Genomic DNA, 27620 nt, shown 5'->3' with positions numbered 1-27620 from the left:
TAAAAGGGATTTTCCCTTATGCTGAATAGGCTTCCTCGCGAGAAAAGGGAAAACTTGGCAGCTATGGTATGGAGGCCCTGTGAACAACACTGTACATAGGATGAATTTTTTCAAGTGAGCAGCCATGTTTCTTTAGAGGTAGTGATGAGCTAGTACAGTGATGAAATCATGAGTGTAAATATTTGAGACAATTTAAGAAGTATTAGAAAATGGATGAACATTTAATATTAATACAGTTTATTATATAGAAAGCAGCTAGTCTAATGCGGCAAATAAATTGTGAAATGTTAGACATGGGAGACAAAATTGCAGAGAAATGATGTAGGCTCATTTAGTATAGGCAATGTTAGAAATAAAGATAACAATTGGCCTTCAGAATCTTAGGGCTTTCTTGGGCCTGACACCAGCTGTTATATGGATATGTATTTGTAGATTTCTAGAAATTGGATTTTTGTTTGTTTTACAAAGGAGTCTACTGATTCAGCAGAGATGGAAGAGAAGATGGTAGCTGGATTTTCAAATCACCTTCCCAGTTTGCCTTTACAACCAAGCTTTCCCAAAATGAGTGTTGAACGTCGTGATAGTGAGAATCCAGCAAACAGTTTGAGTTCTGTGGATGGAATGGTGAAGAAAAGAGAGTATGATAACCCATACTTTGAACCACAGTATGGGTTCCCAGCAGAGGAAGAAGAGGATGAACAGGAAGAAAGCTATACACCGAAGTTCAATCAGAACCTCAATGGCAATCGGTGAGATATCATTGAATTCAGGACTCCATGAAGGCCACACTGGAAATTTACTAATCTTGTTACTTTGTGCTTAGTACCATGCATTATCCTCAGAAAAGCCCCTTGCAGTTCAGATATCTTCTAATCATTTTCTTAGGTCTTTATCGTATTCCCTCGGACCTAGAGGGATATATATTAAACACATCAGCATTTCAGGACCCACAGTATCAAGGAAGCATCTTTTCTCTGGTGCAGTCCTGCACCACTTGGGGGAACACATGAAGGAAAGATCAATGTGGGTTTTCCACTTGTGACAGCCAGCTGGGATAGACAATGACAACTTGGAGAGAAAAGTCATATGATTTGGCCACATAGTTACAGAATTCACAACCACATATTGATCACAGCACTTTGATGAGTCCCTGTATTGAGTGGGACATACAGTTACTTGGGGAAGAGGCCTGTGATTCTCTTGGAAGTATTCCAAGATGTTTACTGTTCTGGTTGATGGCTGGTACGTGGAATCTGCAGAAGATTACTTCTCTGTTGCCTTTGTTTCCATACTTGCTCTATTCTAAAATAGGCATCAGTTGACATGGCAACTGCCAAACTCACACCACAGCCAAATCAGATGTTTGTGTTACTGATATGAGATGGATCCCAACAATCTTTTTAGTTGCAGGATACAGAACGATGCCAACAATGTAACACCGTTGTCTTTTCTTTTAAAGGCCTCTGCAGCCTCTGCGCCCCAACAGCTTAAAGCTAGGCAACGAGTCTGATGCGGAATCGGATTCCCATGCCAGTTCCCCAAATTCTACAGTATCCAACAACAGCAGCGAAGGTTTTGGGGGCATTATGTCCTTTGCCAGTATGTATAATTGTTTCTTATTTGCAAACTTGAACAGCAGGTGGGAAGAAAGTGGGGAAGAGACCCACAGAAAGAAGAATACTTAATGGAAATAAAGTATTTGACCCAAAGGCACCAGCCCTGTGAAAGTCATTGGCTATTGCTTAATACATGGCATTCATCTTAATACATGGCATTGCATCTTTTGCAAAAGCAGAAGGGAAGGGAAGCAACAGGAGTCTTGGCTTAGTAGAGAAGAATAGGGACTGGGTTTGGTTAAATGTTAGCACTAGGGGGCAGACCTTGGAATTGGGAAATGGAAATTAGCCTGGGTAGCTCAGAGAGCAACGTTGGTGTGCTTGGTGCCAAATTGAATGAAGAAAGTGTACTAATCAGTACTAATAGTTGCTTACTTAGTACTAATAGTATGCTATGTCCTCTGTGACCCTTAATATTTACATTTTGCTTCCGGTTTCACAATTGCTGAGGTTTGCAGGTATAATAAACCATATGCAAAGGCTATAGAAGGAACTGGTGTGAAGAAGAAGAAGATGATGATGATTTTCATTTACATATTGCCCTTCCTTCTAAAGGAGCTCAGGGTGGTGCACAACATAAAAAATACAGTGGATAATTAAAAATAGTATAACAAAGCAGCATGATAACAGTACTGTTCAATCTCAGAACCAATTTATGTCCAAAATGACCAAGTGGCAAAGTATGTTTTATTATTGTCTAAATAGTAACTATGTGGGGGACAACAAAAAATCCATGGGGAGGGAGTTTGACAGTTGTGGATCTGCCACCGAGATGGCCGTATGCTTTTCAATTTGCTTTGGCCTCAAGCCATAGCTGCCACGTTTTCTGTTTTCTCACGAGGAAGCCTATTCAGCATAAGGGAATTTCCCTTAAAAAAAGGGAGAACTTGGCAGCTATGCCTCAAGCTATTTGGGGCTTTATTACGTCAGTACAAATACCTGGAATTTGCCCTAGTAGCTCACAGGCAGTCAGTGCAGAGCTCTGATGATTGCTGTAAAATGATCTTGCCCTATTTAACACCCTTGCTGTCACATTCTTCAGTTGCTGCTTCTGGGCTGTCTTCAAGGGTAACCCTAGGTTAGGTATGGAAGAATCTATCAATTTTGGTTTTCTCAGTTGTTCATTTTACCAAACTTCTCTTCACTTCCCCACATTTCTGCAGCAATTTGCAGTAAATTAAGAAAAAAGCCTTGTGAAAATGATTTATGATTTTAGTCTGAATTTCTCCTCATAAACACATACTTGTATGTACTTTTGATTGATGTCCACATTTCTGCAAGCAAATTCTCCTAATATGATGCATTTTGTATGTTATTTTCACTAATATAGTCATTTCTATGCAATTTCCCCCAATACATGCATTTTTGTAAATGTTGGTTGGAGAACTGCATCAAAAAATTCAGATAAGAACAAATTTTGAGGGAAGACTGTTTCCCACATTGTTTTGAAAAGTGCAAATTTGATATTTTCAGCTTTAAATGTGAATTGAATCGAATTGCTCCCTTACCCTTACCCTACATTTGTGAGGTTATTAGTGGATGAATTATTGATTTCAGGCTATTCTGGTCAAACAGCGTCTGTAGATGGTTAACCAGTCATAGTTGATCATTGAGGCCACCTGTGTCTCCAGTGGCAGGTTTGTGCCTGTTCCTGCATGGGGAGTCTCCCTAATTCCTGGACTTGGACCACCAACCTATAGCACTTCCAACTTACAATGATTCATCTTCAGATTATTGGCTCTCTCTGAGTCCATCACTGCCCCTAAGCACCAGTTCTGCACAGCCTCTCCTGATTCAGATAGAATAGAGAATGAGTGAGCTGAGTGTCTTAAGCACATTGATGCCACTGAGTCCTAAATTCCAGGATGAGTTATTCCAGTGGTTTCATATAGACATTAAACAGCAAGGGGGTGGGCAGAGATGGAACTTTGCTGGATTCCACAGGACATAGTGTCATGGAATTGAGCAGAAGCCCCACACTCATTTCATGACATCCTGAAAAGTTAAGCTCTGCATAGCTTTGGAATCAGCTTTGGGCATTGAGATATTCTGGTGGGACCTGTTCCATGAGCTTTCTCCAACTGGGGTGAGTGAGGTTGACAGAAACTGGCAACAAGACATGTTTGGTGACGGGCCCTAGTTATGTAGTGCTCTTTTCTACAAGGTTTGTGTTGCTAGCTCCTTTTTGAAATTAATTCAGATAGGGCATAAACCCTATTCAGGTGGTGTTCTCATGCAATAGAGGAATCACTGTAGATGGGAAGTGCTAGTTAACTTTGCACAGCCCCACTGCTTTCCTTGTATGGCAAACAACTGCAGTGTGCCGTCTACTGTATTTGTCCTAGATCTCCATGTATTTAAAGTTCCCTGCTTGCAGATATTTGCCCTCCAAAACACCAACAATGGAGGGGCAGGAGATGAGAATGCAGTGGAAGGGAGAGAGCTAGCTCAGGCCTTCCCTCATTAGTTTCCAATCACGTCAGATGAGCAACATTGTCATAGGGCTACTAATTCTCCTGTTCAATAGTACTGCTGTCTCAAAAATAGTGGTTCACCTGTGTTTTGTGTGGGGTCCCGCTCCCTTTCAAAAATCAGGTAGTGCACCAATTATACCTGTTCCTGGAGAAGGCAGATAATAGCCGAAGTTGTGTTTGTACTGGTTACATTAACTTTGAACTATTATAATGTGCCTTAAGTGGATTGCCTGGGGAAAGTGCACAGAAGCTACAACTAGTGCAAAAACCAGCAACCAAAATTTAGGCATGACTCAGATTTTGGGGGAGAGTGAGGGCTCATCCACACTTACCTTTGGCTCCACAGTTTCTAATCACAGGTGGCGTGCTTTAAAGCTCCATGTCTGAGCACTTTACTTTTCTCCAGAGCTTTCACCAGGAAAACCCACTCTTTAATGCTGAATTTGAACAAATGGCAATTCCAATTTGCCGTTTGCTCCAGTTCAACAATAAAGAGTGATTTTCACAGGGAAAAGGCTGGGGTAAAAAAAAAGAGTGCTTGTACACAGTGCCTTGAAGTGCAAACCTCTGCCTATAAATATGGCACAAAGGAAGTCTGGATGAGCTCTTACTTTATCAACTTAACTGGCTTCTGGTCTGTTTCAAGGCCCAGTTTAAAGAGCTGGTTACTTAAAGCCTTGGGCCAATAAACTTGAATGAGCTACTCTGGTTACCAGTAATGTTGTCATTTTTTCCACAATAGCACCCAGGCTGGGGTAATCTGGGTGGCTGCCTCCCTATTGACATCTAGACATCAGCTAAATTTTTGTTCCACCAGGTCTGTGGTCTCTTGATCCTGCCTAACCATTGTGTTAGTTCCCAGTCTTTTTTAAAGCTGAATTTTATCTGCTGTGTCGATTTGATGTTTGAAATGATTTGAATGTTAACTGCCTTGCACATTTTAAGAATGAGATAGTAGAATGTAAATGATGGAATATCAAGATTTTGAATTAAATACATTCATTTCATTTCATTGAATAAACTAAATGGAGAAGTAAAGGAACAGGATAAACAAGTAAAGTGTTTATTCTGCCTCCTGGTCCCCTTGTCTCATTTCAAAAACATCTTCATGAGTCGTAGAAGTAAGGAACTATTCCATTTCTCAGAGAGAGAGAGAGAGAGAAAGCGCCTGCTGTCCAGGGCAAAACTACACATGATGCTAAATGTGGTAACATGCAGAATTTTGAAATTGAAACTGTATCAGGTGATGGGGGGGCTGCTAATTTTGGGGATCAAACCTCCTTCCTCCTCCTCAGACCTGTCATTTGCTGGGACCCACATGTCCCAGCAGAGCTCACTGAGACTCACGCCCTGGTTCCACCCCTGTACCTGCCATCCTTTGCCCACCTGGTGGTGGTGCCTTTATGGCCACAGCCTTCACCCTGAGCCCTTGCAAAGTGGTGGCGCCCGGCCTGAGGAGCACCCTTCCATCAGATGTCAAGGAAATAAACAACTATCTGACTTTTAGAAGACATTTAAAGGCAGCACTGTTTAGGGAAGTTTTTAATGTTTGATGTTTTATCATGTTTTTAATATTCTGTTGGGAGCCACCCAGAGTGGCTGGGGAAACCCAGCCAGATAGGTGACGTATAAATGTTGTTGTTGATGATGATGATGGGTGACGTATAAATTTTGTTGTTGTTGTTGTTGTTTTCATAAGTGAAAGTGAGGCTGGCAGGCTGTCCCATCCCTTCCCTCTGGGTGTTTGTAGGCTTACCTGGTAAGTGGTGCCATACATAAGAGGAAGGAGGAGGCTACTAGCAACTTCCCCTGCCCTTCACTTGAAAGCTTACTTCAGGCATCTCCAAACTGCGGCCCTCCAGATGTTTTGGCCTACAACTCCCATGATCCCTAGCTAACAGGACCAGTTGTCGGGAAAGATGGGAATTGTAGTCCAAAACATATGGAGGGCCGAAGTTTGGGGATGCCTGGCTTACTTTATAGCCAATAGTACACAGTGACCTGGAAGCCAAGTAGCTGCCCAACTTGTGGCCTGTTACAGGGCTGCTTCCACTATGAATATGCCCATAGAACAGTGCAAGGAGGATGACAATGCTGTCTTCTGCAGTAGCAATGCCATTGGAAGACCCAAGTGATGACAGGCACTTAGAAGGGCCCAGTAAGTGCTGAAGGGGCCATGAAGGGCAGCCCGTCAGGCCTATCTTTTCTACTGTGGTCCTGATGAAATCCCTCTTCTGAAACTGGAATTTCTTGGGGTGGGGGAATTCCCCATTAGTGCCCACCAGCTGATGCTACCTGCATGTTTAAAAACCTTTATGCTGCATTTAAGGTCATGTCTAGTTTATCTCAGAGTGCAGAAAGCTGTTCAGATGTAAACTGCACAGTAAGTTTCTGAATGAGATAAGGGGATGATTAGATCACTTGATTTATTTTATTTTTGTTATAGGTAGCCTATACAAGAACCACAGCACAAGCTTTAGTCTGTCCAATTTAGCCCTTCCAACCAAAGCTGGGAGAGACAAAAACACTCCATTTCCTAGCCTGAAAGGTAATCACTTTTTCTTGCCTTTTACTGCTCTCAGAATCCCTTTGATTGCCAAGCAGTCACAGAATTATACCCAACCCTTAAAAAAAAACATTTTGGGAAACCAGGCATTCTAGAATTAGGAATTCATTTTGGGTGATGCTTCAGATTTCTTAAACAGAATTCTTCAAGTGACTATTAATTACACTTTTTTGCATGGAAGGGAGTATTATTTTTGGTCTGTCTTTTAATGCACCGGCTGTATGAAATGCACTTTGGTGGAAAGAGATTTTGCATAAAGTGAATGCAAAGTCTTAATTCTCTGGATTGATTTAATTTCACAGACCTCACATGGAGGCTGCTGAAAAGCCCTTTCCCTGGCAACAGTCTATGTGGCAAGCATATCCTTAGTGTGTGTCTGTTGCCCCAGATGTATACAGCTGCATATCACTGCTGTTGGCTCTCCTGGCACATGGACACTGTCAGCCCAGAGAGAGGGAGACCAACCTGGCAAGGATCTTTTCAACTTTTCACCAGTTACGTGAAATACTTTCATGGGAAAGGCTATCACGTTTAAATTGTCCCTTTAGACATTTCCTAGAGCTAAAACTTACCTTAAGAGGAAAATTATTGAAAGCCGTTCAGTTGGAGCAATAGGACTTAGCTAAGGTAGACTTCTTAAATATTGAAAAATATGGAGTAGAATCTGTAGAAATTACTCCAGGTTATTTGTAGTACAGTTGGTTTTAGTCATTGCTGTTGTTAAAGGAAAGTTAATCTATAATTTACCATTGTTTGATTTTGCATTGAATCTTTTTGGTTGCTCAGCTGGAAGAATGCTTTATTTTTAATAAGTTGTTTTTAATAAGTTGATTTTATTTATTTCTTCCCCCTCTCCATTTTCATCGGTAAAGATTACTTTAATCTGGAAGTGGGAAGGGATGTGGATGAAGGTTGGTATGATGTTTGCTGACCTTTGACCTTTTAGTAATAAAGGCCAAAAGTTAGTTTTGTGTTGCTGCATTGGACTTTGCTTTGGATAAGAGTAACATTTTCTTAGGGTGTGTGTGTGTGTGTGTGTGTGTGTGTGTGTGTGTGTGTGTGTGTAGAAAAACCAGAAACCAACGCAGAAGGAGACTGAGTAGTTTGGTGAAGACTCTGCATGGTCTCTGGGGATATTTCCATTTGGTCATATTCCTATATTTGTTTGTGCAGAGATCTTCTGTTAGCTAAACCTATTATTGATAACACACATTGGAAGAAAACAGTGATGGGTTTTTCCGTCTTTTCATGCTTTGTGTCTCATCTTCTGCAGTTTTTTGTCATTTCTTGATGAATCTTGTTCCATGTGGCATCTCTAATTTTCTGTAGGATAAAATTGTCAGTACTTTAGTTAGTTTCATATATAAAGAAAAAATTATAACCTGACTGACCTGACAGGTATCATACTAGTTGGGTGGTGGGGATGGCATGGTAGTAGATATTTGGAGGAGATGACCGTTGGGGGACCATTCCAACTCTACAGTTTAATGATTTGTGTATGCCAGGTAAATATCAATTTTCTTAATGTTCGAATTCTTTGAGATACAAGATGGGTAGATGATATTTTTTCATTTCATTCATTGCCATTGTTTCATTACCCCTTTCAACTATTCATTAATGTTTTATTTACCTTCCTTCATGTTCTGAAGGGAGATAAGCTTTATTTTTTGCAGTTCCTATGAAATAAAATATTAATTCCTAAGATAGAGAGAAGCATTATTTCTGAATTGAATGGGGTTCAGAGTAACCTTTGAGCCTTCAAGTGACCTTAAATCAGGTTAGGACACATCTACACTAGAAATGAGAGCTTATGATTTTGTGTTTGGAAGCCATTAGGGTTGAGAAATTTGTTTCAAAATATGCTTCTACAGAGATGATTGTTTTGAGTCTCTCTACCATACTGAATCAGCACAGCTAATGTTCACAAGGCATACAGGGGCAGTGCAGTGCTGCTATTACAGATCCAAGGACCAAATCAAGAACAAGCACCATTACAGGTGGGCCGATAGAACAGGGAATGTAGTAAACCTCCCCTGCTACAGTGGCTAGTTAATACCTCTTCATTACGTTTTCCTTCCACTTTTAGTTTATTCCTATTTAGCCATGGGGAAAGCTGTTATCTGGACCACCCCAATGTAGATGTTCCCCAACATTAATCTAGGGCTGTTTTTTTTTGAAAGAGAGGGGATTAATCAAGTAACTAATCAAATATAAAAATGGTGGTGATTTTGCAGTGCACTACTAATTGTTTATTTTGTGTCCCAGTATTTGGGCTAAATACTATAATGGAGATTATTACTGAAGCTGGGCCAGTAAGCAATGAAGGTGGGTTCCTTGCATTATGAACTGTGCATGACGTAGCAACTCCCAGCAAACATTCTTGTGCCTGTCTTTTGGGCAATTTTTCCACTGGAAGCTAGTAACATGTGATTTCTACTAGTCACACTCCCATAACACATTGCTTTTCCATATGGTGCCTAATCAGAAGATGGTTCTTGTGGCAGAAATGCATGCAGAGCAGCCAAACTCCTGCCTTTCACCTTCTGCTCTTGTTACCATCTTCTCTTTTGTCTCTGTCTCATTCCCATTACTGTTTTCTGCCGATGTATGATGCAATAATACAAAATATGCTGCTGCTTTTCCAAGTTTCTTTGTATGTCCATTTAATTAAGTGTTAGATGACTTTTGTGTGTTTCATTGGTACTGTTCCTGGGCTTGGCCATCCTTTTCAGTAACTGTTTTCTTGTTCTGCTTCCTCTCTTATTCAGGAAATAGACGAGCACTTGTGGATCAAAAGTCTTCTGTTATAAAGCACAGCCCAACAGTCAAAAGGGAGACTCCTTCACCATCACCACAGGGACGAAGCAGTAATTCCAGGTAAAAGTATCTGCTTAGAGTTGCTGCACACTGCAAAATGAGCTTTATGTGGCATGCCCTGGGCAGTATGTCTGCTCTGAGAATAAGAAAATCTGGTGATGCTTCTAAAAATAAAAATTAAAGAAGGTGACCTACACTTTATCTTTGAATCTTACTGTAATGGATTACACAATTGATCAGCTCATGCAAGTTGCCTCCACTTAGTTTTGGCTGTTTCTGTCCCTGTAGATCAGGCATCCCCAAACTGCGGCCCTCCAGATGTTTTGGCCTACAACTCCCATGATCCCTAGCTAACAGGACCAGTGGTCAGGGATGATGGGAATTGTAGTCCAAAACATCTGGAGGGTCGAAGTTTGGGGATGCCTGCTGTAGATCTTGCACCACATCCAACCCTATTCCAGTATATCTTGTGACTATTGAAAACTGCTTTGTAGGGAGGGTAGGAGGGACAATATGGTGAGGAGAGACTAGGAAACCCACTTTCATAAAATGTCTTCTGTTTGCACAAATAAGAAACAGCCAAATGCAGAAATAAAAGGAGGTATTTATGGTTGGATGTATTACTGAGAAAAGTATAGGGATTGTAATTCATAACAAATGGAACATATCAACAGTGTGATGCTAGGTTACAAGAATCTAGTTTAGATGGCCAGCAGGAAACTTGGACACAAAATAATAGTTACAGACTGTTTCTGCTTTGCTGAGCCACAGATCTAGCCACAGCCCCATCTCTTCATTTCTGCAGTGGCACTCCACATGACAGAAAGGGCTGGGGAAGTGTGATAGCCACAATTCTTACCCCAACCTAGTTATTCCAGCTGCTCCACTTGAGTCAGTGATAGAAATATATAGCAGGATCCAAACCAGGTTGCATCAAGGATACCTAGCATATTATGTTTAGAGTTGAAGTCAGCATGGCTAAATACAGATAGATTTATGTTGTGTTAATATCCTCCTATTATAAAATGTAATATACCTATGGAAGTGTCCTGGAGGGTTATGCCCCCTATCGCTTGTGTATCCATATAATATAGTGAGAACCAGCAGTTCTTGAAAGAGGTGGTGCACAATGTCCTAGATGGACAAGGAGTTGGTTGGTTTCACATGAAGAGAGTCCGCCGTCTCCTGGAGAGTGAGCAGCTCCGTGTCTTTGTATTAAGCAAGCTTAATCGCACCATCCAATCAGAGGAAGATGCACGGCAGGATGTTGTCCAGGATGTGGTCAGTTCTCTGTTCCTCTTTCTTTTAAATGATTCTATTTCGTCTTTCTGCTGCAGTGCTCACAGTAAAACCATTACTAATAAATCTTCGATTACAAAGCAACAATAAGTTAAAAACCCAGTACTTAGAATATCAAAGGCTATGTTAGACGAATGGTGTCTAGAATAAACATACCTTTGTCACCTCCCCAAAGGAAAGCATGCTGCAATGGAAAAGGTGCATCCCCCTAGGCAAGCTGTTTCTAAATCTAGGTGTCACAATAGAGAAACCTATTTCTCTCATGCCCATACAAAGGATGGGAAGGGAACTACAGTGTGGTGTAGTGGTTAAGAGCGGTAGACTCATAATCTGGGGAACCAGGTTTACGTCTCCGCTCCTCCACATGCAGCTGCTGGGTGACCTTGGGCTAGTCACACTTCTCTGAAGTTTCTCAGCCCCACTCACCTCACAGAGTGTTTGTTGTTGGGGAGGAAGGGAAAGGACGATGTTAGCCGCTTTGAGACTCCTTCAGGTATTGATAAAGCGGGATATCAAATCCAAACTCTTCTTCTTCTTCTTCTTCTTCTTCTTCTTCTTCTTCTTCTTCTTCTTCTTCTTCTTCTTCTTCTTCTTCTTCTTCTTCTTCTTCTTCTTCTTCTTTTTCTTCTTTTTCTTCTTCTTTTTCTTCTTCTTCCTTGAAGTGTAGCAGAGTTGGGAGAGGATAGAGCTGGGAGACCAGAACCACTACAGAGCTGCGCCCCCCAACTCTATCCTTTCTCAGTGGCCCAGATAGGTGCCATGGCTGACAATACTAAAAGCTGCTGAGAGATCTAGGAGAATCAACAGGATCAGACGCCTCATGCCCATCTTTTGGTACAGATCATCTACCAAAGTGACCAAGGCCATTTTTATTCCAAATACCAGGTCAGAAACCAGATTAGAAAGGGTCCTAACAATCAGAAGGGTATCCAACCAAACAGTTCTACTAGCACAAGCACTTTCAGCTGTGTAATGGAACTTCCCTTCTCTCTCTTCTTCCCATGCACCTGTGTGACCCCTAGATCTGCTGTGGAGGATTGAGGAAAACCCAGAAGACCTAGAACTGATTACATTGAAGTAACTTACTTTAAAAAGGCAAATTAAAAACAGGATGAAAGCTACTTAGATCAGTGGGATTGAGTGAGATTGAGTAATGGTTTTTCTAGGGAGGCTTCACAACAGTTTGCTTAAGTGCTGTCAGAACCTCCCCCTACTTGAAAGAGCATTTGTACAGAGTTAGTTAACAGAGGTAATTCTATAAAGATAAATTCTCTTTTAGATACAGAAGTAGCTCTGTAGTAGAGCGCATGTTTGTATGCAAAAGGTCCCAGGTTCAGTCTCTGGTATCTTGAGGTGTGGTGTCTGAAACATTGGTGAGTTGGATAGAGAATACTAAGCTGGAGAAACTATTGGCCTGACTTGGTACAAAGCAGCTTCCTATGGTCCTAAACCGAAGGAGGCGTAGTTAAGCTACAGAAAATTAATTAGAATGCAAGGGGATTATGTCTTACTTTAGTGGAAGTTAATGAGCTGAAACAGGTTCCTAATAAATGACCCATCCTCACCCTTATAAATGTTTCCATTGTAGGAGATCAACCGCAAGGTTTATAAAGGGATGTTGGATTTGCTGAAATGTACTGTGTCAAGCCTTGAGCACTCATATGCAAATGCTGGACTTGGGGGAATGGCAAGTGTCTTTGGTCTGCTGGAAATAGCTCATACTCACTACTATAACAAAGGTAAGAGAATAGGATAAACTAATGAATTATATAAAATAAATGAATGTAAATCTGTGAAATGCCCTACTTGTTGTAGAGCTGAGCTAGTCTGACTTTCTGGCACAACCAATAATCACATTTATTTTATCACAGCTTTAGGTTTTGAGTAATTACTGAACCATGTAAAAGAAATTTATTGGAATAAGTATTTTGAATTGCATCTATAATTCTATAAGTACAAATAGTTTCACGGAGAAAATGATTCCTGTATTTTCAGTCAACTCCAGTACAGAATGCAGTTACTTTGTTTTCATTGGCACACCCAAATGCTTGTCTGAATTAATTTCATTTCAGCAGTTCAGCCATGAGAAAAAGTGCAAATATTTAGCTGCTTAAGGAAAAGGCACATGCCCCAATAGCACTTATTTATTAAGCACGGTGGGGATGATACAGTTATATATAAGGGCCATGGTGTATATATAAATAACAGATGTGGGGAACCATTGGCTCTCCAGATATTGCTGAACTACAGCTCCCTTTAATACATTACAGTTGAACTCTTGAACTCAGAGACATTGAATACAGTGGACGCTTGGGTTGTGAACATGATCTGTGCGGGAGGCACGTTTGCAACCCGCAGCATTCGCAATCCGCAGCGCCGTGTCTACGCACGTGCGGTTGCAATTCGGCATTTCTGCGCATGCGCATAGCGCGATTTAGTAGTGCTATGCATGCACGAGCGCCGAAACCCAGAAGTAACCCATTCCGGTACTTCCGGGTTCAGTGGGGTGTGAAACCCGAAAACGCGCAACCCGAAGCGTCTGTAACCCAAGGTATGACTGTAGTAATTTGTAAGATTGCATATATATCTCCAAGATTGATTTGAGACTGTATTATTTGAGTCTGTATTATTTTGTGTTATATTATGCTTTGCATTGAGATATTTAGTGTATAATATACTTTCATTTTGCATACAGAGCTTGTGCTTGATGAGAACTACAGCTCCCATCATCACTGACCAAGCTTGCTGGGAGTTGTAGTTCAGCAACATATGGAGGGCCAGCCATTTCCCGCTCTTGTTACCCAGCATCTTGCCCCACCAAGCTTATGATTGGGGGGGGGGGGAGGAAACATTATATACAGGGAGCTTCCAGTACCCATTCAAATTTTACTAGAGGTTGAGAAATTTAAAAGAGTACATCCTGTTGGTGGGGTGTGGGAGGTGAGAGGGTTGCAAAGAGCAGTCTGCGGTATCATCTAAATCTAGTACCGGTATCCAGGTTGTGCCCCCGCACAATTGGTTTTTCTTTACGTTTTGAAACTTGCCATGAGAACTAGGAAGACGGAGAGCTGGAATTATTAATAATTATTTGTAAGGTAAAGATAAAGGACCCCTGGACAGTTAAGCCCAGTCAAAGGCAACTATGGGGTGCAGTGCTCATCTCGCTTCAAGCCATGGGAGTTGGCATTTGCCTACAGACAGCTTTCTGGGTCATGTGGCCAGCATGACTAAACTGCTTCTGGCACAACAGAACACCGTGATGGAAACCAGAGCACATGGAAATGCCATTTACCTTCCCACAGCAGCAGTACCTATTTATCTACTTGCACTGGTATGCTTTCGAACTGCTAGGTTGGCAGAAGCGGGAACAGAGCAAAGGGATTCCCTCATGAGATGTAGTTTGATATTGCCCAGTATTAAATTTGTTTAAAGTCCATAGCATAGTACTACTTACTGGATCTTAGACTTTCCTGAAGCAAATTTTAGCCAGTCAATCTCATGTGAGAAATGGTACTTTGAGGTACTGGATACGAAGCCTTCAGACCCTGTGTTTTGAGCACTGCTTTTTGACATTGATTTTGAGATCTAAATGTGTGAGCTGTTTTTTAATTATCTGTAAACAAATGATTAACGCCATCTGAACAATCTTTTTCTTCTGTACTCTTCTCCCATTTTTTTCTTAATCCTTATATTTTTACTATTACTGGTATGTGTTTTTCTTTTTTGGTTGCTGATATCTCTCCTCCTTTCTTTTAAAGAGCCAGAAAAAAGAAAACGAAGCCCAACAGATGGAGCAATCACTCCGGTTGGCAAGGACCCTATGTTAGCCACGAGGGTTGAACCGAAACCCAAGGTGCAACTGCCAGTACCCCAGCTCATGCCAAGGGCCCCAAGCCCTGCAGGGAAAGGGCCAAGGGAGTTTGACACAAGGAGTCTAAAGGAGGAAAATTTTGTAGCTTCTATTGGTGTGTATTTATGTGTATATGGAATGCAGGAAAGTATCTGTGCACTGCATTAGAATCTGATTGCATCTTTCCCATTGAAACATTTGCCTTATCATTGCTGCAATAATGTGCTTCACTCTCACTCGGACTGCAAAGACTATTCATATATGCTCTTCTCACAGCTTGGAGAAATATTGGCTAAGCATTTCTGGTGTTTCTATGCTTTTTGGAATTTTATGGCCAGCCAAATGGAGATAGCCATATGATGCTGGCATAGGGAACTTTAATCATTGTTCACACAGTCTTACAGGCAGAATAGTCTGGTCTGTAATGGAAACGGTCTCTTGGGATTGTGTGCACCAGGGACTAGTTGCCACAAAACCAAATGACTATCGAGAGGAAAATATTTTACCTTAATGACCCAGTACTATGCCATTGATTTCTGGGGCTCTGCTCCCAAGTACAAGTGTGCAGGATTGCAGCTTTGGATTTCATGTTCATTCATCTTCAATTCTAGCCCTCACCCTTGTGCTGTGGGTGTTTCTGTATAATGTATAATCTTATATTTTCCACCAAAACAAAACCTACAAGAACAAATATAATACTTTTAGCTATACTCCCTCGCCATCCAAAGGACAGAAGGAAATAAAGTTTTGAGGGTTTCCAGCACAAAATACCATGCAAATGTAGAAAAAAAGAGCCTACCCAGTCTCAAGAGATTGTGCAAAGACAAGTATATAATTGGAAACATATTTGTCAGATGGGTTTCTGAAGCATGACTCCCCTCCCATAGTTTGAGATGAATTCCCTTTAATGGATACAGTAGCCTTCTGTACCAATGTGCATAGGGAGCAAGCAGAATTGTGATGGATGGGGAAAGAAGGGCAGCCATGGTTTGTATACCATTAATAAATAATAGCACCAGAGAATGGAGGGAGCCTACAGAAATCTCATTTTCAGTTTGAATGTGCTTATCGCTGTTCGTTTATTTGGTGTTGTTCCCTCAAATAAAGCATGGGGAAATTGATTAGGTTTTCTGGATAAATTATAATTAGCTGTCTTTCTCCTACTGCAGACAAATCCTGAATCACTCTAAAGTGTTCTGAGCCTGTTTCCTCTCCCATTTCTATCTGTGCTTTCCCATGCCCTGTTTCCATAGCAGAATAGTAAAAAGAAACTTTCTGCACTACTGCTTATCTTTCTCTGCTCTTGTAAGAGCTGAGTTTGCTTCTTACTTTGTTCATTCCCAGCTTCTTCCTTCCTATTTGGGGAGGGAAAATGAAGTGCACTAATAGTACTTGAATTTCCATTAAGCTTATTATGATTCTGCCACTGCCCATTGGGCCAGCACCTGGAATTATCTGAGGTTTTCTGCCAGAGGGATGAAAATTTAGGGTATCATTTGAACAGAATGGTGTGTATTTCTTTTTTAGATCCCCTCCCCATTTTTTGCTATTCTTTTTGCCCTGATGAAAATGATTTGGAGTCTGGTATAGTTAACATACCGTACATAAAGCTAGAAGAAGCCCAGTGGTCATTACAGGCATATTCAGACCCAAACTAATTGTTTTTTTGCATAGATTTTTTTTAGTGTTTATAGAAATAGTTTTTCTTATCCCTTATTACACATGGAATTGAGATATATTTGGTGGTTTGGGGCGCAATGATACATAAAATACATACTGTATTCTTTGTGTAACCCATTGATACGAAACTTTAATTGTTGAACATAAAAAAACCTGACACTGTCTCTTTTTAATCTGTCATTTCTGTGAAGGCAAATGAGATCAGGTAGGTGAGTCTCACTTAGCTGTTCTACTCAGCCAGTTTATTATACAGTATATAGGTATTAATTTTGAAATCTTATGAATGAAGGCGATGGAAGTCTCTACCCTGATCTGACTGAAGATGTGATTAATTAGTCACATGCCAGTTATCATTAATTTCTGCTTTGGTAGTGCAGGATTGGGTGGCTTCTTTTTTATTTTTATTTTCCATTTCCGCCTCTGATCAGCATCTGACATTTTTTCTGTCTTTCTCTCCTGCTTACATTGCATCTTGAGTAGAATTGTGGAACAAGCACAACGAAGTGTCAAAGCAAAAAGCTTTGGAAAAACTGAGTAAGAATATGATAAAAGGACAGAAACTTGACACTCCTCCAAGCCTCCCCATAACTGCCAACTCTCTAAGCCTTTGATTGAACACCCATGCCACATGAGCCATAGGGCAGACAAAGGAGGTCACTATTTCTTAAAGAAATCTAGTGTTGGGGTTCACTGAATAGCCCTTTTTGTAACAGGAGAGGAAAGGGGGGAAATACAGTCTCTTCCAGCCAAGTTTCAAATCCTTCCTTACCACTGAATTCTAAATTAAATTTTGGACAGTCTTTCCCCCATGAAATTGTAATCCCTCTCTGGTGGTAAACCAACATTTTCTGCAATATGTGCATCACGGAGTGTTCTGTGTAAAGAAATGTTTGTCCTGAATTCTTAACCAATAGCAGATATATAAAGTGTAAAATTCAAGTCCAATGTGAAAGGTCCACAATTATTGTTTGATTATTAATTATTTTGTATGAGGTTGGGAGTAACCTTGGGGAATAATACGAAGAATGGTGATTGACTGGTAATGGAATGTGAAGTTCTCCATCCACAGAGATGATGTATTGTTTTCTAGGTTGTGTTCTTTGATTACCACCCTTGTGGCGAAAGAGTGGAATGTCCAGCTAAGCCCCAGTTCAACATTCTGCTTTTGTTGTTGTTGTCAAATGCATAAAATTGTTAGTGCTTAATAATGCACATAGTTAGAATAACAGAGTCATAGAATTGTAGACTTAGAAGTGACCCCAAGGATCGTCTAGTCCCACCCCTGCAGTGAAGGAATCTCAGCTAAAGCATGCATGAGAGATGGCCATCCAGCCACTGGTTAAAAACCTCCAACAAAGGAGAGTCCACAACCTTCTGAGAGAGACCGTTCCATTGTTGAACATCTCTTACTGCTGGAAAGTTGAAAAAATAAATTTAAAAAAATCCTTCCAGTAGCACCTTAGAGTCCAACTAAGTTTGTCATTGGTATGAGCTTCCGTGTGCATGCACACTTCTTCAGATACAAGTGTATCTGAAGAAGTGTGCATGCATACGAAAGCTCATACCAGTGACAAATTTAGTTGGTCTCTAAGGTGCTACTGGAAGGATTTTTTTTTGTTTTTTTGTTTCTACTACGTCAGACCAACACAGCTACCTACCTGTAACTAGTGCTGGAAAGTTATTCCTGATGTTTAGTTGGATTCTTATTTCTTCTAACTTGAACCCATTGGTTCAGGTTCTACTCCCCAGAGCAGGCATAAACAAGCTTGCTCCAGCTTCTGTGTGACAGTCCTTTAAATATTTAAAGATGGCTATCATATCTTCTCTCAGTCTTCTCTTTTCAAAGCTAAACATATCCAACTCCTCAACAGTTCCTCATAAGCTTTAATTTCCAGACCCTTGATCATCTTGGTCACCCTCCTCTGCACACATTTCAGCTTGTCAATATCCTTCTCAAATTTTCTTACATTTTTAAATTGCAACTTCTTAAATTTGCAAACTGTATCTTCACTATACAGTGTGAAACTCTCCCACCAGCCTTCCCATGTTCCTTCTCCTCTACTTCAAAGTGCCTAAGGCTCTTTGTAAAGGAGAGGTAGCTGAATTTCTGCAGTGTAACGTACAGTTTATCCTAACTCTACCGTGTTTCTCATATTATAAGACATGTCTTATATTTATTTTTTCCTCAAAAAAACACACTATGGCTTATTTTCAAGGGATGTCTTATTTTTTTCCTCCTCCTCCTGCCGCGGCCAGCATTGCTGCTGCGCCTATCACTATGTCTTATTTTCGGGGTATGGCTTATATTCCTTGAATGCTTAAAAATCCTGCTATGGCTTATTTTATGGGTATGTCTTAAAATATGAGAAACAGGGTAGTGTAACATATAGTTTATGCCACTTACTGAATATTTGAAAAAAATTGCTGACATAACTACAGATGCAACATTGTATAGTATTTCTATCTGTTTCTACTAACATATATATAGTAGCTTATTTTATAGCATCTATAGAAATCTTATTTTATAATGCTTTAGAGAACACTGAGAATACACAAAAAGGAATATCACTACTTAAATACTGTGAATATAAAGTTTGTTGGATTGTATAGAGAAGATATTGATTCACATTATACGGTAGAAGTATGTAACCAAGACGCCTGTTTGCTTCATAAAGTAAGCTGGCCAGATTTAGTCATTGCTGGCCCTAGGTTCTTTTAAAGAATACTCCTTTTAAAAGAGAGGCTAGTGGGGAAACTTTCAAGGATGCTTTTATTATGCCGTTTCCTATCTTATAAGTAATAGAAGATTATTCTAATACCCTGTTTCCTCTAAAATAAGACATACCCATAAAATAAGCCGTAGCAGGATTTCTACCGGTAAGCATTTGCATAATATAAGCCATACCCCAAAAATAAGACATAGTGATAGGCGCAGTTCTGGAGGGCGGCAAGGAAGAGGCAAGGCTGGACGTGTAATAAAAATAAGATATCCCCCGAAAATATTTTCTTGAGGAAAATAAATATAAGACGGTATCTTATTTTCAGAGAAACACAGTAGACTGGGGATCTCTGAAGTCTGTGCCCATGTGTTTCGAAAACTTCCATATTTAGGTGAAGTTACTTCCATAATTAACTGAAGAAGTAGAAGAGACTTGGAGAAGCCTTTGCCTCATTCTGATAGCAGAATGTTTTAAAACTAGACTCTGTAAAAGTGACCCTTGCTCAGCAAAAATAACATATTAATTGGGCCAGTGATCACTGAGAAGTCAAATAATTTAATTGTGTTATTTGAATGCTGTGCGGAGTCATCCAATGCATATCAACTCAGGCTTTAGTCTCAGGGGTTACTTCTAGACATATGTGTATAGAATTGAACTTTAACTCCCCTTGATCTGTGAAATTTAAGTGTTCCCTGTTCTCTGGAATATGGTCCTTATGCCCTTTTAGTCACTTCATCTTCAAAATGTAGTCATTCAAGTCAAACATAACTTTGTGTAGGGTTTTTTATTTAAAGAAATAGCTATTTTCCATCTTTATGGACTTTTGACTGACCAAGTATTAAAGGTTTGGTTCCCCCCCCTCCTCACTTAACTAACTCTCTCTGTTGTGTGATCAATCAACTGAAATACAAAGGAACTTCTGAGTATGATTGATGAAGGTATATTTTTGGCTAATCCATACAGATAAGTCATTTTGAAGGAGTTGCCTTCTCTGTATGTATAACTTTGTTTCCAGCAGTGCCCTGAACCTTGAATATTCATTCACAGTGCTTAACTGTGAATAACAGTCAGTCATAATCTTTAGTATGATTAAAAACCCACAGTTGAATTCTGTGCTTCTTAAATTGATTGGAATAATATGTAAATTAACCAGTTAGTGTTTTCATATCACCTTTTTAAATCATGCTTTTGACTGATTAAAGGGATTATTTATAAAAAGAATCTGTTCCTAATGTACCTTAGTTGTGAACAGATTATCTGAAAACAAATCCAGTGAATTTCATGATTCCACTTTCTCTTTACTTCTAGCACCATAGTTAGAGGCATCTAAGTACTAACATAGTCTGGAAATGTATGTTAAAGTCAGGTTTACAAACCAATGCCAGTTGATTTTTTGAATGTTCTATATGATACTTTCTCTTTAAATATACTCCATAGCTAGTACATATAACCTTTGTGATAAGCTGTCCATCTTTTTGACAATTCTACCTTCATGAATAATATGGCCATCTCAAAAATGCACACCAATAGTCTTTTTTTCACGCACATCATATATATAATTTTTCTTTCTCTCTTGCACATTGTTTCACTTTTTCTGATGTTGGCAGTATCTAGTGATAATCATACATCCCACTTGCACTCCTAACTCTTAGTTCATCATATTTAGTGGTATGTAAAGTATTGCTGTATTGTGTACATAGAATTGCCACACATCATTATTTGTGCACATCCTAGATCTGTAATAATATAAAATAAAATCCTCCAGCTGCTGGTCATGTGTCCCTGTTAAGGAACGGTTGGCAGATATGGCTATGGCAGAAGGGTTGTACTCAGTCTCTTCTCCCTTCGAGCTCTTAATGGTGACCTGTGTAGTCTGCAGTGTATTCTTCTCCTGCCTCCTTACTTCCATTGCACACAGCTATCCAAACCCTTCCCAATTCTGTCTCTCCTTTCATCCATTTTCTTTCTGTCTTTCATCTCATCACGGGAGGGTAAAAAACATGAAGCTGCATGATCATGGCATAAATCCCTTCACCATTTGTTTTCTTGATGGATAGGGTGGGATGATGAATGCATGTCTTCGTAGCAGCTGAAACTCACTGCTTCACCTTTGTTGTTACAAACTCTGGAGAGCCATGTGGTACATCCCTACAGTGACTGTATAATATTGCTGTTTTTCCCCAAAATGTCCCATTTGAAGCTCTCATTTCTGGTATGCAGATTATTATTGCTGACTGTTTGGATGGTCACACCATGAGTCACTTGGTGAACATGAGAAAAATAATAACTTCGGCTGTAGATGGTAGCATATTAGATTAAGTACCAAGTGTCCAGCAATAAGATCTGCCCCTCTCCAAAAAGCAAACAGCAACAAAAGCAATCTTATATCTGTGACCTAAGGAAGTGGCTTTCCAGAGTCATGTGTCGACCGTTTGGCATGCCTTGTACTAACTGGAATCTGTCTGATGCCTGCTTTGTCTCTTTCCCCCTTTTCCTTTCTCCAATGGGTGACTATTTAAGGCAGTTGGTCTGCTTCTCAGGTGCATTTATGTATTGGACAGAATGGTGGCTGCGACCAGCCAGGCTATATTTCTGGTTGATGCTATTTCAAGAGTAGAGGAGAAGATCCTCTGGTTCCCCCTCTTGGTCCTTTTCATGCACCAAAGCGATCATTTGCCTTCTGATTCTTTCATTTTCTTGTTCGCAGTAATGAAATATCACTTTCCCTCTCTTTAGGGCCAGGAGGTACAAAACACTCTCATGATCTGGGGGAGACAGATGAGAAGAAATCCCAGATCAGTGCAGATAGTGGGTTGAGCTTAACTTCCAGCTCTCATGTGAGTGCCTTGAACGTTTTATTTATTATTTGAGAAATGCCTCAAGGAGAATGACATGGGGGTAGAAGGTAGTGAGAATTCCTTGTGTCCTTGTCCATAAATTCTGGTTTTCATTGTGTGTGTGTGGGGGGGTGTACTCTCTTTGGAAAAACATTGATAATTATGTGAAAGCAACACACGTTCCAGTGTTGTTGATTCTGGGAAGCTAGAAACATGAGGCATGAGATTTGCAGTTCCTTAGTAGTCTGGGCCCAAATAAAATGTGTGGTCCAAGTCTCCAAGAAGAAATAGCAATGACTGATGTGCATTGTTTTTCTTCTTCTTTGTTCATGATTTCAGAAGAGTGATTTGGATTCTGTGGCAAGTGTGGGACCTGCTGTTATGATCCGAAGCACCAGCCAAGACTCTGAAGTTAGCACAGTGGTAGGGCATGGCTGAAGTGGAATGTCTGTGCTTTACTTTAGTGGTGTTTTTCAGGCTTGATCATTTGCATGCACTTTCTTACTCAGCACCTGTGTAAATTGCAAGCGCCGAGTGCATCTCTGGGTCATACACTCTCCATCCTTCTCCAGTTTTACATTTAATTATGTCCCCCAATTGTACATAAAATGCTCTGGTAGGTATGGGGATCCTATCCACTGCTACTGTTTTGTAAACTTACATATTTTATTTGTGTTTATGTGGTTAAATTGTGACATTTGTTTTAGGAAAATAGTTGTTGTAAATTAATGATTGTAGCAATGTCTACAGTTATCTTAAATTGTCCTGTTGAGCCAAATAATAGACATTTATTAGTGTTCTTTTTCTTTTTTAAAAAAATTGAACCTGACTTCCTCCCATTGTTCATTTAAAAGTTGAGGCCCAGTCTTTTATTTTTAATGACTGAAGCGCTAAAAAAGAAAAAAAAGCATTAAAAGACTAAACACAGTGCCCTGCAAATAGTCACTCTGCATTCTAAAGTACTGTATACTGTGCTGGGTCCCAATGTAACATGGGTTAGCAGAAATCTGCCCCTTTACTTTTGGTTGGGATGCAGGAATTATCAAGATTTCACTTTCTGAATATATCTTTGTCTCCACAGTAACTACTCATATTGAATAAAGGACTGACCATTTAAACAGTTTGTTTTCCTCTTCAGGTGAGCAACAGCTCTGGGGAGACATTAGGAGCAGATAGTGATTTGAGCAGCAATGCTGGTGATGGCCTTGGTGGAGAAAGCGGTGGAAATCTGACAGGATCACGAGGCACTGTGTCAGACAGTGAGATTGAGACAAATTCAGCAACTAGCACTATCTTTGTAAGAACATGCTTTGGTTTTGCTTAGGAATTACTGTAGTGATGGTGTATAGTGTAAAAGACCTATTACTTTATTGAAAGCGATCATCCATAGTGAAGAAGTACCAGCAATTCTGAGCCAGCATATATATTCCAGGGTGTGCATGCACTGCAATACATGTGGCAAGCACACTGACCTTGTAAGTGTAAATTGGCTCAGAGTGATAGAGCTCTTAAAGACCTTTGGAAATCTTAAAGGCCTCAAATGTCTTATCATGACAATGAAGTATCTTTGAACTGAGTTGAATTTGAGAAGTGGCTTAAGCTTTTTCTGCTGTCCACTTTTTACCCTCTGAATTATCTTTCTGTTTAAAAGGAATATATATTGCTTGCTGAATAATCTTGGTAGTCGAATACATAATACAGAGCAATAGAACATGCCTGATTAAACTGACATTTTAAACTTTTTTTTTTTAAAAAAAGGGTAAATCTCATAGCTTGAAGCAGACCATGAAAGACAACAAATGCAGCAGTCCTGGGAGAGCACCAGAAGATGCAAGCCTACGAGTTTATCTCTATGAGGGTCTTCTGGGTACGTGTTGACATTTATTTTGTTTGAAGCAAATTTGTTCAAAGCATTTTAGAGAAATAGCATTTAACATGCTGATCTTCTTCATAGTATTTTCTAAACAAAAACAAAAATAATTAAAAGAACAACAATCTGATCTTCTGAAATGAAACCTCCATAGATTAGTTTTGAATTCTCTAACATACCATAGACAAATAATCAGCTAAAAACTCATGGTTTTCTTCAAAACATTTAATAAGAAATGCTTGTCATGAGTATTGTGTATAAGACGCCCCCATGTGTAAGACGACCCCTATTTTTTTGAACCCAAAATTAAGAAAACAAAACTCTAAAATAGATGTGAAAATCTGAACATTCGGTGGAGGTGGTGATAAGTTGTTGATTTGCGGGGGATGCAATCACCCTCAAAGTTTCCAGCATGAGGTGCATGTAGTCACAGTGGTTCTGTCCCCCCACCCCCTCGTTGCCCAGTTGATAAAAGGTTACAGCTTGGGAGCAGGGAAGAAGGAGCTCACTATGCTTCTATGCATAGTGCAAGAGATTGTAGCTCAGCAGCAAAGAAAATGTGGTCAAGAATGGGAGTGGGGTGGGGTTCAGGCCAGAAGGCTGCATGGGGAGGCCGTGTGGGCCACATTCAATCAGTGGGCTACAGATTTCTCATATTAGGTACATGCTGTCAAATCAAGTGTATATTTAAAATGGTATCCTGAGCAGGGAAGTGGTTTCATAACACAGTATGCTAAAGATCAGACTATATTGATGTATTAGAAGAGGCATGGCCTTCGACCACAATTGCAATATGTAGCATATTTTTTCACTGCACTTTTTCTCCTGAGTTTCCTTACTCCAGAAAAGTTGCTCAGTCTTGTTATATGTCTCATTTCTCCTCTTTGCTGCCATGTTGCTGCTTGCTTGGAACTATAAAGGGAGGGATAAAGGATCTGTCTGGGACCAATTAGAGGATGCTGCCATGGAAACCTTCTCTATGAGTAATAATTCTTCTTTTTGCTTTTCTGTGTGTATTAAAAAGATTTCTCACATGTATTCCTATACACTCCACTGTTCTTTCCTTGTTCCTGCATTCTTCATTTGGTGATAGAGGAAAACAATAACACAGAACGCAATAAAGTTGGTGCACTTCTTTAGGCAAGGTAGCAAGATGGGGCCATAAATGTTTACAATATACACAGTGAGTTAGGACAGGGAATCTTGCATCTCCTGGCTTGTTTTGATCTCAATTGTGTTTGTAACAGAACTGATTTTGCTGTGGTGGTACTATGATAATGATGGTGATGATTACTTGGCACATCTTGTGGTGAAAAAGGTTTTTCCTGTTTTTTCCTTGCAAAATTATTGGTCTTCTGGATTAATTTATTCTCTGCTATCTAGGCAAAGAGCGATCAACCCTGTGGGACCAGATGCAGTTCTGGGAAGATGCTTACCTAGATGCTGTGATGTTGGAAAGAGAAGGAATGGGAATGGATCAGGGGCCTCAAGAGATGATTGACAGGTAAATTACAAATTCTCTGCAATTTTTCTCTCCCTCTGCATTGTTTAGTTTAACTACTTTCTGGGAATTCAGGATGTGATTTTATTCTGAGTAAATTAGTTGAAATAAATAGTTACTTTATATTAATTCATGTACTGTATACTGCTTAGAGTTTTTTTATTAAGCAAATTACATTTTTTCTAACTTTTTTTTATTTAAAAAAACACATTTAAGACTTTGTTCCGAATTTAATTTTCTTTATACACAAAGTCTATCTCTTGAAATATTTATTTATTTTGTTAAATTTGTATGCCACCCTTCATCCATACATCTCTGGGTGGATATCAACATAAAAAATGTAACATAAAAACGCAAAATACATGATAAAAGCAAGAACAAAAACCACAAACTAATAAAAAACCCTCCCACCACCTTGGACCTCCCTAAACCTTTGCTTGTCTTTTAACGTTGGGCCTATAAAAGGAAATGTAACTTAAGGCTAAGTTTAATTTCTGGTCATCTGGTACTGGGTGTGTGGAGAAATTTAATTCCGTTAAAAAAGATAAAAGAAGGAAGAGGATGCAGAACATTTTGCATCTTTCTTTGCAGTTCGTGGCTAAAAGTCTATCAGAGACTCAAGTACATGTGTGTTTCTTTTGTAGGTATTTGTCTCTAGGAGAACATGACCGGAAGCGTTTAGAAGATGACGAAGACCGCTTATTGGCTACGCTGCTTCACAATATGATAGCCTACATGCTTATGTTGAAGGTGCCATTTTTTCATATTTTAATTTAATTTTTGCACATTTTTGTGAGACTTGTGGTAGGGTATGGGAGAAATATGGGTGTTCTGTGGCCTCAAATTTTAACCCCTCCTATGCAAGAGCTACCGCAACTACCGCACAATTGCGCTCATTTCACACGCTAGCAAGGTTATGCTTAAAATTCTACAAGGCAGGCTTAGGCAGTATGTGGACCGAGAACTCCCAGAAGTGCAAGCTGGATTTCGAAAGGGCAGAGGAACCAGAGACCAAATAGCAAACATGCGCTGGATTATGGAGAAAGCTAGAGAGTTCCAGAAAAACGTCTACTTCTGCTTCATTGACTATGCCAAAGCCTTTGACTGTGTCGACCACAGCAAACTATGGCAAGTTCTTAAAGAAATGGGAGTGCCTGATCACCTCATCTGTCTCCTGAGAAATCTCTATGTGGGACAAGAAGCTACAGTTAGAACTGGATATGGAACAACTGATTGGTTCAAAATTGGGAAAGGAGTACGACAAGGTTGTATATTGTCTCCCTGCTTATTTAACTTATATGCAGAATTCATCATGCGAAAGGCTGGACTAGATGAATCCCAAGCCGGAATTAAGATTGCCGGAAGAAATATCAACAACCTCAGATATGCAGATGACACAACCTTGATGGCAGAAAGCGAGGAGGAATTAAAGAACCTTTTAATGAGGGTGAAAGAGGAGAGCGCAAAATATGGTCTGAAGCTCAACATCAAAAAAACCAAGATCATGGCCACTGGTCCCATCACCTCCTGGCAAATAGAAGGGGAAGAAATGGAGGCAGTGAGAGATTTTACTTTCTTGGGCTCCTTGATCACTGCAGATGGTGACAGCAGTCACGAAATTAAAAGACGCCTGCTTCTTGGGAGAAAAGCAATGACAAACCTAGACAGCATCTTAAAAAGCAGAGACATCACTTTGCCGACAAAGGTCCGTATAGTTAAAGCTATGGTTTTTCCAGTAGTGATGTATGGAAGTGAGAGCTGGACCATAAAGAAGGCTGATCGTCGAAGAATTGATGCTTTTGAATTATGGTGCTGGAGGAGACTCTTGAGAGTCCCATGGACTGCTAGAAGATCAAACCTATCCATTCTTAAGGAAATCAGCCCTGAGTGCTCCCTGGAAGGACAGATCGTGAAGCTGAGGCTCCAATACTTTGGCCACCTCATGAGAAGAGAAGAATCCTTGGAAAAGACCCTGATGTTGGGAAAGATTGAGGGCACTAGGAGAAGGGGACGACAGAGGACAAGATGGTTGGACAGTGTTCTCGAAGCTACGAACATGAGTTTGACCAAACTGCGGGAGGCAGTGCAAGACAGGAGTGCCTGGCGTGCTATGGTCCATGGCGTCACGAAGAGTCGGACACGACTAAACGACTAAACAACAACAACAAATGCAAGAGCAATCTCATATTAATTGCAGAAATAATGAAATGTCATACTTCATTTTTGCTTTGTTTTTAGGTCAATGGGATGTATTTGAGCACTTCTTTCTTCCCAGTTATTTGATTTCGGCAGTTACTTGTTATTACACAGTGCCTTCTCTTGATTGACCTGTTTCTATGGTAGTTTAAACTCTTTAGAACACAGCAAATCAGTTCTTGTCTATGTACTGA

At 40.1% G+C, this 27620-nt stretch overlaps 1 protein-coding gene across 18 annotated transcripts in view; it reads left to right on the top strand.

Moving 5' to 3' along the window:
* Nucleotides 1-27620, top strand: part of MADD (MAP kinase activating death domain) — an 80047-nt gene that overhangs the window by 37362 nt on the left and 15065 nt on the right. For 4 of the 18 annotated variants that reach the window (XM_035114621.2, XM_060274259.1, XM_035114540.2 and 1 more), the window contains 14 exons: nt 469-749; nt 1460-1599; nt 6537-6638; nt 9425-9533; nt 10568-10754; nt 12361-12511; nt 14531-14737; nt 21759-21859; nt 22199-22282; nt 22998-23156; nt 23618-23726; nt 24650-24712; nt 25113-25233; nt 25875-25980. In XM_035114621.2, coding sequence (XP_034970512.2) covers nt 469-749; nt 1460-1599; nt 6537-6638; nt 9425-9533; nt 10568-10754; nt 12361-12511; nt 14531-14737; nt 21759-21859; nt 22199-22282; nt 22998-23156; nt 23618-23726; nt 24650-24712; nt 25113-25233; nt 25875-25980 — 1920 coding nt within the window. Of the gene's footprint in view, nt 1-468; nt 750-1459; nt 1600-6536; nt 6639-8921; nt 8982-9424; nt 9534-10567; nt 10755-12360; nt 12512-14530; nt 14738-21758; nt 21860-22198; nt 22283-22997; nt 23157-23617; nt 23727-24649; nt 24713-25112; nt 25234-25874; nt 25981-27620 lie in introns of all 18 variants that reach the window. The other 14 variants (XM_035114648.2, XM_035114573.2, XM_060274294.1 and 11 more) reach the window with 9 other exon arrangements.

Source organism: Zootoca vivipara, chromosome 1 (assembly GCF_963506605.1).
Source record: "Zootoca vivipara chromosome 1, rZooViv1.1, whole genome shotgun sequence".
Taxonomy (NCBI): Eukaryota; Metazoa; Chordata; class Lepidosauria; order Squamata; family Lacertidae; genus Zootoca; species Zootoca vivipara.
The sequence above is the reverse complement of the archived record's forward strand: the minus strand, read 5'-3'. Positions and strand labels throughout refer to the sequence as shown.